The sequence below is a fragment of the Sorghum bicolor genome, chromosome 4, assembly GCF_000003195.3.
Source record: "Sorghum bicolor cultivar BTx623 chromosome 4, Sorghum_bicolor_NCBIv3, whole genome shotgun sequence".
In the NCBI taxonomy this organism is placed as follows: Eukaryota; Viridiplantae; Streptophyta; class Magnoliopsida; order Poales; family Poaceae; genus Sorghum; species Sorghum bicolor.
In genome coordinates this window covers 13,798,732-13,813,223 of record NC_012873.2, presented here as the reverse complement: position 1 = coordinate 13,813,223, position 14,492 = coordinate 13,798,732, and the positions used below count along the sequence as shown (strand labels likewise).

At 46.8% G+C, this 14,492-nt stretch overlaps 1 protein-coding gene and 1 pseudogene across 1 annotated transcript; one reads left to right on the top strand and one right to left on the bottom strand.

The window, feature by feature from the left end:
• LOC8059091 lies at positions 1,027-11,306 on the top strand (annotated as a pseudogene).
• LOC110434751 (putative nuclease HARBI1) lies at positions 11,839-12,765 on the bottom strand. The gene has a single exon (XM_021459471.1). It carries the CDS (start codon positions 12,763-12,765, stop codon positions 11,839-11,841), a length of 927 nt encoding a protein of 308 aa, XP_021315146.1.

The following is a 14,492-nucleotide window of genomic DNA, read 5'->3' as shown; positions in this document are numbered from 1 at the left end:
CTAAGAGGACCTAGAGATGTATTATATATTCATAGAACAAAGTTTTTGAAAAATACTCACATAGGTATAGTTCATGTGTTTCTCACTTTAATTTAGAGAGGACTAGGGCTTGTCTGTTTGAGCTGTAACCTTTTTTTAGACTTTTGACTAAAAAACTAACTTTCTAACTTTTTACTTTTTGCTTGTTAGCTTTTGTAATAATTTTTTTAGTTCTCAACACATTAAAAGTTTAGTCATCCTCTGTTTAGTTTGGTGGATTAAAAGAGAATAAAAGAGGCATTTTAGTCCCTTTTAGTCATTGTGTTTGGATCTTTTTTTTGGCGATCGTGCTTGTGCACGTTTTTCATTAAAAAGACTGGAACAGAGTTACAGAGTTAAAAACCCACGGTAACCCAGGTTACCAACAGCCAACGCTGAGAAAACAGCAAACTGGAAAACAACTCAGAAAGTCTAGCAGATGCCAATACAAAGCAACCGATTGCGACAGCCGCAGATTCAGTCAGACGCAAGCGCCACCAGCGAGCTCAGGTGCTTGTACCCTGCGACGCACCACTAAAAGGTAGACTTTTAATCCCATTTAGCAATACTTGGGTGACTAATTGACTATTGTATTCATTTTATAGTGATTAACTGATTAAATAAAAATGAATAAATAAGACTATATTTTTTTTTGAAACCATAAGACTAGATTTCTTATTAGGAGGTAAAGAGTGAACCCTAACAGCAAGCAGTGTGTGATGATCCGCCGGACCGACGAGCTCCTCGGGTCGGGGTCTTATCTTATACAAGTTTGCCACCTGCAAGCAGTGTGTGATGCAATCAATCTGCATTATTAGACACTCTCGCTCTCTCTTGTGTTCATGACTGAGGCCTTGTTTAGTTCCTAAAATTTTTTGGGTTAGGGTACTGTAGCACCTTCATTTTTATTTGACAAACATTGTCCAATCATGAAGTAACTAGGCTCAAAAGATTCATCTCGTAATTTACAGGCAAACTGTACAATTAATTTTTATTTTTATCTATATTTAATGCTGCCGTAAGATTTGATGTGAGGAGAAATCTTGAAAAAATTTGGTTTTTGGTTGAACTAAACAAGGCCCTTCAGTATATTAGAGACAAAAGCTACAATCTAGTTCACGGACGTCAGTCTTGCTCGCGGGAGACGACGACAATCTGAGTATTATCGTCTGCACATCCTCGTCCTCGCCGTCACATCACATGGCGAGGCCGCACGTCGTGGTGGTGCCTTACCCGTGCGCCGGCAACGTGAACCCGGCGCTGCAGATCGCCAAGCTGCTCCACCACCAAAGCGTCTACGTCACCTTCATCAACACCGAGCACAACCACCGCCGCGTGCAGGCCACCGAGGGCCCCGGCGCTGTGCGCGGCCACGATGGGTTCCGCTTCGAGGCCATCCCCGACGGCCTGTCCGACGCCGACCGCCGCAAGCAGGACTACGGCCGCGGCCTGGAGTCTGGAGATGGTCGTCAGCACGCGCTGCGCCGCCCCCTTCAGGGACGTCCTCAGTCCTCACGCGGCTCTCCTGCACGCCGGGGCCGGGCGTGCCGCCCGTCTCGTGCGTCCTCACCACGATGCTGATGAGCTTCGCGCTCGACGTCGCCCGCGAGCTCAGGATCCCGACCATGGCGTTCTTGACTGGCAGCGTCGCCTCGCTGATGACGCACATTGTTAGTCCAGGATCACGATTACACACTGTATGTGGATTGGTTTGAAGAAGAAAAATGAAGAACAGATGAACATAGGATTTTGGGAACGCCCAGGTGCCTCCGGGAACAGCGTCCTTTTTCGCCTTTGATTCACCAAGATACAATTCGCCTAACCGGCTTACACGAGATATACTCCACACCTCACACACCCAGCTCTTATACCCGAGCTTAACGCACACGTCTAACAAACTCAAAACAGAAAAACGCACGCGATACATATCACTGGAAACACACGGTTCAAAATACTCCGGAACGTGGGCGCGGTCACCACGCCACCCCGAACGGCCACCACCATTCAGCTCCGAATTTCCTGGCTTGGGCTGCTCCTGACCATCCATGAGTGACTCCCTGCTGTCAGGCTTACTCCAACACACATGAGGCTCCGGCAGCTCCAGGAAAGAGGGTACGTGGCACTCAAAGGTAAGCCGGCCACAAAACAAAATCTTTCGCCAAAAACAAAAATCTTTCGCCAGGACAATGATCAATCATTCGCGGCATGTGGATGCAGATGAGAGCTTGCTGACGAACGGCTACCTCGAGAGCACCGTCATCGACTGGATCCCCGGCATGCCACCGATCTGCCTCGGCGACGTCTCCAGCTTCCTCCGAACCACCGACCCGGACGACTTCTGCCTCCGCTTCAACGAGTCGGAGGCCAACCGCTGCACCAGCGCCGGCGCCCTCATCCTCAACACCTTCGAAGGACTGGAGGCCGACGTCCTCGCCGCCCTGCGTGCCGAGTTTCCGCGCGTCTACACCGTCGGTCCCCTGGGCACACTTCTCCGCCGTACGCTCAACGGCGGCGGCGGCGGGCTGAGCCTGTGGAAGCAGGACGCCGAGTGCGTCGCGTCATCGCGTGGCTGGATATGCAGGAACAGGGCTCCGTCGTGTACGTCAACTTTCGGCAGCCACACGGTGGTGACGCCGGAGCAGCTGGCCGAGTTCGCGTGGGGCCTCGCGGCGACCGGCCAGGCGGCCACCCGTTTCTCTGGGCTATCAGGGACAACCTCATCCGTGGCGATGGCGGTGGCGGTGGCGGTGGCCGCCGCCTGCTGGCGCTTGACGCGCTTCCGGCAGGCTTCACGGCTGAGACGACAGGGCAGTGCTGCCTGACGCCGTGGTGCCCGCAGGAGGAGGTGCTGCGGCACGCGGCCGTGGGCTGCTTCCTGACGCACGGCGGTGTAAGCTGAGAATCAACAATCACAGGCTAGATCACACGGTGGCTAAACCTAAACTCAAGATTGCGCAAGATCACAGCGAGAATTGGACGCACACTTTGGCAACTGCCCGGAGAACTACCGGGAGAGAGTGCCCTTTTTCACTATTGATAACTTTCAAATCAAACACGATTACACCAACTCTTAAGCGCTAACTCACGCCTCTTACATCCAGGTATTTATACCTACACCTGGAACACACACTTGTTGAATGAAAAACTACTCACACACACGATACATGACGGCAAAAACACACACTGCTAACTGCTCGACGCCGTGAGCGCGGTCACCACCCACTCCTCCTGACGCCAACCGTTCCCGCCATCGGCTTCATTCAAATTCTGCTGCGCCTCTGACCAAACCAGCCACAGCACCGCAGTCCCATGACACCTGAACATCGAGCTTAACCAACATTCTCCCCCTTAAGCTTGATGTTCACTGAGTTCTCTCACTCCTAACAGATGAATCATGACTGCCAGCTTCACTGCAGGCATAGGCTTCGTCAATGCATCTGCTTTTTGCTCATTAGTGCCAACCTTCTTCACCAGAATCTCCCCAAACTCAATGCACTCTCTGATGAAATGGTATTTTATATCAATGTGCTTGCTTCTCCCATGAAACACTAGGTTTTTCATCAGTGCAATGGCTGAATTGTTATCCACAAACAGCACCACCCTTTGAGGTTTCTGTGACACTAGCTCACTCAGCAAAGTCCTGAGCCAAATTGCTTGCTTTGCTGCTTCTGTGGCTGCCATGAACTCAGCTTCACATGATGAAATAGCCACCCTCTTCTCCTTGTGTGAGCACCAAGTTATCAGTCCTCCATTTAGGTAGAAGGACATACCACCTGTGCTTCTTCTTCCCACTGTGTCTCCACCCACATCACTATCAGTGTACCCCACCAACACCTCTTCCTTCTTCTCCTGAGTGTATACCAGTCCATAGTTTAGAGTTCCACTCAGGTATCTAAGGATCTGCTTGACAGCCCTCATGTGCTTCACTGTGGGCTTCTCCATGAACCTGCTTGCAATTCCAACTGAGAATGAAAGGTCAGGTCTTGTATGCAGCAAGTACCTGAGACAACCTACCACTCTTCTGTACTCAGTTGCATCCACTCTTACTCCCTCCTTGTCTGCATCCATCTGAATGCCAGGATCCATTGGAACTTTTGTAGAGTTGCAGTCTGACATGCCAAATTTTTCAAGAATTTTCTTGGCATAACTTGTCTGTCTGATTGTGATGCAATCTTCTCCCTGTTCTACCTTAATACCAAGATAGTAAGACAGTTTTCCCAAATCACTCATCTCAAACTGAGTGGTCATTTGCTTCTTGAAGTTTGCAATCTCTGAGATATCCTCTCCTGTCACAATCAGATCATCAACATATACACCTAGTATGACTGCTGTTTTCCCAACACCTCTCTTGTAGACTGCAGGTTCACTAGCACATTTCTTGAAACCAAGCTGTTTCAGACACTTGTCAAGCTTGATATTCCAGGCTCTTGGAGCCTGTCTCAACCCATATAGAGCCTTGCTAAGTTTCAGAACCATTTTCTCCTTGCCTTTCTCAACATAACCTTCTGGCTGAGCTACATACACCTCCTCCTCTAAATCATCATTCAGAAAAGCAGTTTTCACATCAAGATGATGGACCTCCCAGCCCCTGTTTGCAGCAAGTGCCAAGATCACTCTGATGGTGTCCAGTCTTGCAACTGGTGCAAACACCTCTTCAAAATCCACACCTTGCCTCTGTACATAACCCTTTGCTACCAGCCTGGCTTTATACTTCACCACCTCTCCCTCTGCATTTTTCTTTAACTTATAAACCCACTTAAGTCCAATGGGCTTTTGACCAGGTGGTAAATTAGCAAGTTCCCATGTTCCATTCTTGCATATGGACTGCATTCCATTTTCCATAGCCTGCACCCATTCTGGGTGGTCAGCTGCATCTCTGAAACATGTTGGTTCCTCCATCACTGCAAGTAATGCAGCTACTTCCACTGCACCTTCTTCTTCCTCATCAAATTCAAGTACTACTACTTGTGAACGTTGATATACATCATTTATGCTTCTATATCTGTGTAATTCATCTCCTGAATCCACATTTTCATCTGTGTCCATAGTATTTCCATTCCAAGCTGACTGTTGGCTTGATCTAGGTGTTTGTTCAGTCTGTAGCCCTGTTGTCGGATTTCTGTCAGAATTAGCATTGCTCCCAACTCCTGCTGAAACAGACTGAGGACCTGCAGGTGATTGATACCCAGCATCACCTGCTCCCCCTGAGTCATTGACCTCCTGATCATTATGAGCTACATCAACATGCACCTCTGATGGGTTTGGATGAGGAATGTAATGACCAACCTCATCATCACACTCCACTGAAAATATTTCAGTTTCTGCAGCATCCCAGCTCCACTTGACCCCCTCCTCAAAAACAACATCTCTACTCACAACAATCTTGTTGGTATGAGGGTTGTACATTCTGTGGGCTTTACTGCCTTCTGCAATGCCAAAATACACCATTGGCAAGCTCCTATCATCAAGTTTCTTCAAATGTGATACTCCTGGTCTGACATGTCCAGTGCACCCAAATACCCTCAGGTGCCCCAAGTGAGGCTTTCTGCCATTCCAAGCTTCATAAGGAGTTCTATCCCCCATTGGTTTTGTTGGTAGTCTATTCAGCAAGTAGACTGCAAGCCTGACTGCCTCTGCCCAAAACCTCCCTGGAATACTCATGCTTTTCATCAATGCTCTTGCCATCTCCATCACACTCCTATTCTTCCTCTCCACCACTCCATTCTGTTGTGGTGTATAAGGAGCTGTGAAATGTTGCCTAATTCCAGCTTCTTTGCACACATTCTGAAAAACATTTGCCAAGAACTCTCCACCTCTGTCAGACATGACCACTTTGATCTTGTTTCCAGTAGAATTCTCTACTTGTGCCTTGTACTCAACAAAAGCACCCACAGCCTGATCCTTTGACTTCAGCATATAAACAGCACACCACCTAGTACAATCATCTACCAGCAACATAAAATATTTATTCCCACCAGTAGTGACAGGTGTGATAGGACCACACAAGTCAACATGTACTAACTCCAGTGCATCATCAGCTCTCCACTTAGCTGACTGTGGAAATGGTTGCCTAGTCTGCTTTGCAGCCAAGCATGACTGACAAACCTGATCAGGATGCTGAATTAATGGAACCCCCCTGCCATCTCCTTTTCCACTAGCTTCTTCATTGATTGGAAGTTCACATGCCCCAATCTCCCATGCCATAACCAAGCACTATTTTCCAAGCTAGCTAACAAACAGTTAGGTTCAACATTCCTTAACTCAACTTTGTACATTCTGTTTGCAGTTCTAGGGACACACATGATCAATCTATGTGGGTTTTTCTCTGACACTGTTAAGTAATCATCATCCAAGACTACTCTGTAACCTATCTCAGTCAACTGACCCAGACAAATCAGATTGGTTCTAAGCTTTGGTATGAAATAAACACCATCGAGCACCCACTGATCCCCACTACTGCCCTGAAAGACAATTGAGCCAATTCCCTGAATATCAATCCCAGAGCCATCCCCAAATCTCACCATACCAGTGACTGAAGAGTCGATGTCTCTGAACTTCTGACGATCTCCACTCATATGGTTACTGGCACCATTGTCCAGATACCACACTTCTCCTGTGGGCTCTCCATCGCCAGCAATCTGAAGTAATTCCTGCTGCACCATGTTCAGGTTCAGAGTTACTCCACTCTGAGTTGTCAGTGGTGTTGTTTCCTGCAGTCCCAGTTCAACTGTTTCTGCAAACAACACCGATGGCTCCACTCCCACCTTCTGAACATGATGAGCTTCTTCCTCCTTCTTTTTCTCTCCTGGGCCTCGGTTGGCATAGTGCCCATAACCATGGCACTTGAAACACTTTATATGGCTTTTATCACGCCTTTCAGTGTTCTCCTTCCCTGCTTCACCTCGCCCAGCGTGACCTCCCCGGCCACCACCGCGCCCTCGTCCCCGGCCACGGCCACCACTGCTCTGTGTTCTCCCACCACCAGAGCTCTCGCCTCCAGCCTTCTTCTGCCGAGCCTCCCACTCCGCCTGAGTGAGAAGGACTTCTCCTTCACCAGAGCGCTTCCCCTAGCTCCCCACTTGATTCGCTCTTCGAAGGTCTTCAGTCGGCCGACGGCTTCATCAAACGGGATGGTCTTCAGATCACAAAACTGCTCGATCCCGGCCACGACCTGGAGAAATCGTTCCGGCACGGTGTCGAGTATCTTCTTGACCATGACCGAATCCTCCAATGACCCTCCGAGATTGCTGTATCTGACCGACATCGTCGTCAGTCTACTAGCAAACTCGTCGACAGTTTCTTCCTCCTTCATCGTCATCGCGTTAAACTTCGTCTTCAGGTTTTGCAGGCGCGCATCACGTACGCGTTCTGCGCCCACGAACCGCGCCTTGAGCGACTGCCAGACTTCTCTCCCCGTCTTCTTCTTCGCGACTTGCATGAGCAGATCATCTGACAGGCACTGGAACAGATGCGTCCGCACCTTCTTGTCCTTGCTTGTCTCAGCCGCCGTCAGCGCCGTCGAACTCCCCTCCAACGGTTCCACGATCTCCCACCATCCTTGCTCCTCCATGATCGCCTCAACTCGGATACTCCAGCTGGTGTAGTTAGTCGCCGTCAGTGTGGGGAACAGCTGATGCTGGCTGCCATCGCCGCCGCCCCGACCTCCATCACCGCTGCCCGTCAGGGACATGGATGAACTCTATGGTTAAGCACTGCGATTGATTGGCTCTGATACCAAATGTAAGCTCAGAATCAACAATCACAGGCTAGATCACACGGTGGCTAAACCTAAACTCAAGATTGCGCAAGATCACAACGAGAATTGGACGCACACTTTGGCAACTGCCCGGAGAACTACCGGGAGAGAGTGCCCTTTTTCACTATTGATAACTTTCAAATCAAACACGATTACACCAAGTCTTAAGTGCTAACTCATGCCTCTTACATCCAGGTATTTATACCTACACCTAGAACACACACTTGTTGAATGAAAAACTACTCACACACACGATACATGACGGCAGAAACACACACTGCTAACTGCTCGACGCCGTGAGCGCGGTCACCACCCACTCCTCCTGACGCCAACCGTTCCCGCCATCGGCTTCATTCAAATTCTGCTGCGCCTCTGACCAAACCAGCCACAGCACCGCAGTCCCATGACACCTGAACATCGAGCTTAACCAACAGGCGGGTGGAACTCGGTGTGCGAGAGCGTCGCCGCCGGCGTGCCGATGGTGTGCTGGCCGGGGTTCGCTGACCGGTTCACCAACTGTAAGTACGCCTGCGACATGTGGGGTGTGGGCGTGCGGCTGGATGAGGAGGTGAGGAGGGAGCAGGTCGCCACGCACGTCGGCGAGGTGATGGGAAGCGAGGAGATGCGGAGGAGAGCGGCGAGGTGGAAAGAGGAGGCAGACTCCTCCGCTGCCTGTGCCTGCCCCGGCGGTGGCTCGTCGTCGTCGTGTGAGAACCTGATGAGCATGGTGGGAGGACTCATGGAAAAAAGCACACCCAACTCGGAAAAATAAGCCAGGAGATAGGAGTGCTGATGGTAATAATCTGAAACGCAATGCATGGAAACTCCATACCGCTACGGCTTGCGGCAGCATTCCTTATCTGCTCCGTCCAGCGTGCTTCAAGATTTGTGCGCAGTCAACTCCCACTTCCAATTCATTCCATTCCCCAACCCTCAAATACTCCATTCCCATCCTTTCGCATTCCCCACCCGTCCTTCCTTTATCCCACTGTCCCCCACACATCTTTTTTCTCTCTCTTCCTGTCTCTATCTGACCTCTCTCTATATTCGGCGCATCAATGTTTCTCCGTGCCCGCGTCTTTTCTCCTCCCTCTTATTTTTTAATATTTTTTTATGTATTTTTATGTTTGTCTACATCATCTCTCTAAATTTATCTCTTGTATAGTTTTGTCTTCTTCATTATCTCTACATTTTTCTCTCACTGCGAATCTTTTTTTCCAAATCTGTCCTTTTTTTACTTAGGCCTTGTTTAATTGGCAAATTTGTTTAGTTTCAGGTACTGTAGTACTTTCGTTTGTATTTGATAAATATTGTACAATCATGAACTAACTAGGCTTAAAAAATTCGCCTCGCAAATTATAGACAAACTGTGTAATTAGTTTTTGTTTTCATCTATATTTATTATTTAATGCTTCATACATGTGCAGCAAGATTCGATTTCATAGAGAATCTTAAAAATCTTTGGGTACTTTTTTAAAACTAAACAAGGCCTATTACTTCACACGGGCTGACTCATTACCACACGCTAGTTACACTGATCCATCGGCAATAGTAACCACATCCACACCACTCGAACATTTTTAACCTGAGGTTTCAATTATTTTGCCTGAAGCAAACATAAAAATTTACCAAGTGTGGACATTTGATACACTTTCCAAAATAAAGAAGCTTTTTTCCCACTATACTGCAACTAAGAGCATCTCCAACAGTTGCCTAAAACTTGTTGGTATTCTAAAAATAGTGCTAAAACATCAAAAATCCATCTCCAACAGTTTCCTAAAACCCTTTCCTATTTTTAGGAGACGCGCAAAAAGAGTCCTGGAGGGCGTATATTTCCGCGTCGAAGCCCGCTGCGTATCTCCTCGCGCGCGCGGCCGTCGTTCTCTCCCGCGCCCGGTGAAATTTCCTTCCCGCTATTTTCTTCATCACGCCGTGAAAACAATCATTCGCGTGCGCGCCAAAAGGACCGATCGCAGCCATATATATCGACGAACTGTGCGCAAGGAGGGAGGGAAGAGTTGGGCGCCGCCAGGAGGACTGATCGCGCCTGGAGGACCGATCGTGCCAGGTGGAGAGATCGCCAGGAGGAGAGATCGCCTGGAGGTAATCGATCTTGATCGCTCGTGTATGTACGTTGATGTACCTAGGGTTCGTAGTACTGCTCTTGTTGTATTCATGTTTCTTGATCTTGTGGATATCTGATGTTATTGTTCGCGTAGTACTGCTCTAGTTGTATCCATCTTGATCGCTATTCGTAGTACTGTTTGTTTTGGTCTTGATCTTCTTCTTGCCAAGCATAGATCGGTAGTTGATGCTTCTATAGATCGGTAGGTACATGATTGGGGAACTCGTTGACATACAGTAGCTTTTTTGTAGACTCATGGAGACGCAAGGAGATGAATTCTTGTCCGGAATCCTGGCCAATGAACATGTTGATGGTTTGGATAACCTGTCCATTCCAAACACTCAATAGGAAACTGTCAGTTTCGGTCTCGATGTGCAATTTGTTGGTAGTGTTGGTAAAGAGGGCTAAAAATTTTAATTCCAATGAAGATGCAATTGTTTGCTCGGCATGGTTGAATGCTAGCAAAGATCCTCTCCACGGGGCCAATCAAAATCGGTCGAGGTTTTGGGGTAGAGTTCTCGCTTATTTTGATGAGCACAACAAGCGTAACATTCCAAGGACAGAAAGTTCAATTATGCATAGATGGCTCATCATTCAAACTCAAGTGAACAAGTTTTGTTCGTGTTATGACGCGATTACCCGTAGAAATCAAAGTGGTGCAACTATCGAAGACAAGGTAACATGTGTTCACATTATTTACATCATTTCGTAATTTGTTGACGGCTACTAATTGACTCATTTGATGTTCAGCTTGCAGAAGCAACCAAGATGTTCGAGGGATTAGGCAACAAGGACAGCAAAAAGTTCAATGTTTTGCTATGTTGGAATGTGCTAAAGAACGAGGACAAATGGAAAACCAAGAGGATTGAACTGCTCCAGCTTGAGAAAGAAGCAGCAGCAAAATCAAACAAGAAGAGGAAGAAACAGCCTACCAAAGTGTCTGAGCCAAGGGAGCCCGAAGGGACAAGCAATGATCATCAAGAAGCAAATGGTGCTGATGCAGAAACAGGAGCAAATAAAAGGCGGGATGGGATCAAGAAGGTTAAAGCGTCGCTTAGGCGAGGAGGTGGTGAAGCTTGCTTGGAGGCCATTGACAAGTTGTGGGCAAAGAAGGAGGTTGCGGACATTGAGAAAGAGAAGGCTAAGAATGATAGGTTTATGCTTTCTTTTGACCTAGACAAGCAAGCACTAGAGCTAGACAAGGAAAGAGTTGATGCAGAGAAGACAAGAGCTGCTGCCGATGCTACAAGAGCTGCTGCAGAAAAGACTAGAGCTGAAGCTGAAATGGTTAAGCAAGAGAAGGACATTATGCTCGTCGACATGTCCTCCCTCAACACCCTGCAGCGTGAATGGATTGAGCTCATGCAGCAAGACATCATGGCTAAGCGACGTGGACATATAATCTAGTTCCCGCTGGCACTTTAAGTTTGATTCATCATATATTTTCTTTCTTGTTTATGTGAGTTTGATTGAGAGATGCATGAACCTTTTTTTTAATGTCAGTGTGAGTGAGAGATGCATGAACCTTTTATTTTTAATGTCAGTGTGAGTGAGAGATGCATGGATGTTTGCTTTAAGTTCGATTGGCAGACAGATGGAACTGCAGCCTGAACTCTCCTGCTGCTGTCGCCGCTACGTGCTGCTGAAAGCGACGTCCTCCAGTCCTTGTCGCCTGATCAACTACTGAATGCCATGCATCATTGATTGACCATCTAGTACAGGACCATGCACGTATACAAATATTTGTTACTGGGACATAGAGTATTGTTTACACACTTGAATGAAAAATACTATGACAAATAGTTCATTACACTTCAATGAAAACACTATGACAAATTATATTTCACTTGATGATATCATAGAAAATTGTCTATAAAATAAAAAGGTTTGAGTGCACTGGAGATAATATAAATGTGCTAATTAATTACAGTAGATGAAATCATATATTGTACGAGTATAAATCTGGATGGTTGTTCCACAAGTGTTCGATGAGGTCTTCTTTCAACTGAATATGTGTACCCTTGTTTCTAATCTCCCGATGTGCTGCAATATATTCATCAAGCGTGCGAGTAGGCTTTCCATGAGCAGGCTCGACATTCTCACCTCCGTGCTCAAAATGCTCGGTATGGTCGACCACGAATCCTTCGTCTTCGACGATCATGTTATGCATGATAACACATGCCCTCATGATCAATGCCAATGTCTCTTCGTCCCAAATTCGAGCTCCGCCACGAACAATGGCAAACCTAGACTGAAGAACCCCGAAAGCTCTCTCCACCATCTTCCTCGCTGCTTCTTGCGCTTTGGCAAAGTATTGCTTCTTGTTACCGATAGGAAGAGTGATGGACTGGATTAAAGTAGCCCATGCGGGGTATATACCATCTGCAAGATAGTAGCCCATGTTGTAGTCATTTCCATTAACAGAAAAGTTCACTGCCGGAGCTCTACCTTCCGCCAGGTTATCAAACAAAGGAGATCTATGGAGAACATTGATGTCGTTATGAGACCCTGGCATCCCAAAGAAAGCGTGCCATATCCAAAGGTCCTCTGAAGCAACAGCGTCCAAAACGATAGTACTGGGCTTCTTCTCCTTCCCCTTGTACTGACCTTGTCTTTCGTAAGGACAATTCTTCCACGCCCAGTGCATACAGTCAATAGACCCTAGCATTCCTGGAAAGCCTTTTTTCTCACCCATTGCGAGTAAGCGTGCTATGTCCGCCTCATTGGGATGTCTCAGGTATACATCACCAAACACCTCAACAACTGCACGAACAAAGTGTCTCAGGCTATCCAGCGCTGTACTTTCAGCAATGCGAACATACTCATCTGTCGCATCAGCAGCAACTCCATAACAGATCATACGCATTGCGGCGGTGACTTTTTGGAAGCAACTCAAGCCAAGTACATTGGCTGCATTTCTTTTCTGCACAAAGTAGTCGTCATGCGCCTCTACGCCATTCATTATGCGTAAGAAAAGATTCTTAGACATCCTGTACCTGAAAAAATAAAATTGAATCTTGAGATCACACAAAATAATTCATCACATAAAAAAAGTAATCTGAAATTTTAGAGCAACAACCTTCTTCGAAATAATTCGGGGCCGTATGTTGGATTGTCAGCCAAATAATCTTGGAACATCCTTTCATGGCCGCCTTCTCTATCACGGTAAACAACTTTATGTCCCATGACAGAGCCACCATGTGGACCTTTTTCATTGCTAGCGGATTCAACAATTTGAGCAAGTGAGGATATCAGAGTAGCATCGTCATCGGATGATGACTCTTCCAATTGTCGTTACGAACGGGATCTCCTCCTAGGCATGATTCCTGAACAACAATTGTTTCGCTGTAATCACAAATCTAGAGAACCATTGTACCGATGGAAGGATGAAGACCTAGGTCGAGCATGGGTGTCGATGGAAGGATGAAGACCTGTTGGGTGGAGAGGGACCCTTGCTGCGCACGGAGAAGATCAGCTACGGCGGCGCACCTGCACGGCCTTGTTCGTGCGACGGGGGGCGGCGTCGCCCTGGCGTCGAGACAAAGGATGCGCGAGATCGGCCTAGCGTCGATCGAGATATAGGCCGCGCGAAGGGGTACGGGGAGACCGATTCTGTTAAGATTAGGTACAAGTGGGCCCTAGTTTTAGAGTTTAGGAAAGCTTTTTTACCAAACTATTGGAGATAACATGTTTTTACACTTCCTAAAACTTTTATAAACTTCCTAAAACTCAAGATTTGAGAAGTGGATTTTAGGCAACTGTTGGAGATGCTCTTAGAATTCAAAAACTTTTCAAGATTTTCCGTCACATTGAATCTTATAGCATATGCATGAAATATTAAATATAGATAAAAAATAATTAATTGTACAATTTGCATATAATTTGCGAGCCGAATCTTTTGAATCTATTTTGTTCATAGTTGGATAATAATTTTTAAATACAAACGAAAGTGCTACATGTGTTAGCCTCCTACTGCCTTTTGGTTGGCAACATTCTTCCAAAATTTTTTATGTGCAAAAAATGTTATATTATTCTTCCCCTTCAACTCCTCATGCTCATGTTTTCTTTTTCCATGGCTCCCGTCCCCACCGTTACTGCTCGCCCACTCCCCTCACTGTAGAAAGTATGACGCTGTCGCTCACCCGTGGCGCCGCTACACTAGTCATCATCTGAAAAAAGCTTCACCGCTCCCATCCACGTCACAATGAAAAGACGACAGGATTGCTCACTGCCTGCGCCAGTCTGTACCTGAGCTGTAGCTAACAACTGCGGGGTCCAACTTCCAAATAGCCCTGTATCTTGTTTAGGACCTGTTTAGATTGGCAATCAAAATTTTTTGGGTGTCACATCGAATGTGTCGGAAGGATGTCGGAAGGGTTTTTTAGAAACTAATAAAAAAATAAATTACATAGCTCGTCAGGAAACTTCAAGACAAATTTATTAAGCATAATTAATCTGTCATTAGCATATGTGGGTTACTGTAGCACTTAAGGCTAATCATGGAGTAACTAGGCTTAAAAGATTCGTCTCGCGATTCTCAACTAAACTGTGTAATTAGTTTATTTTGTTATCTACATTTAATGTTTCATGCAT

Bases quoted from the DNA above. Each gene is read 5' to 3' on its own strand.
- LOC110434751 (XM_021459471.1), bottom strand. From the start codon at position 12,765: ATGCGTATGATCTGTTATGGAGTTGCTGCTGATGCGACAGATGAGTAT.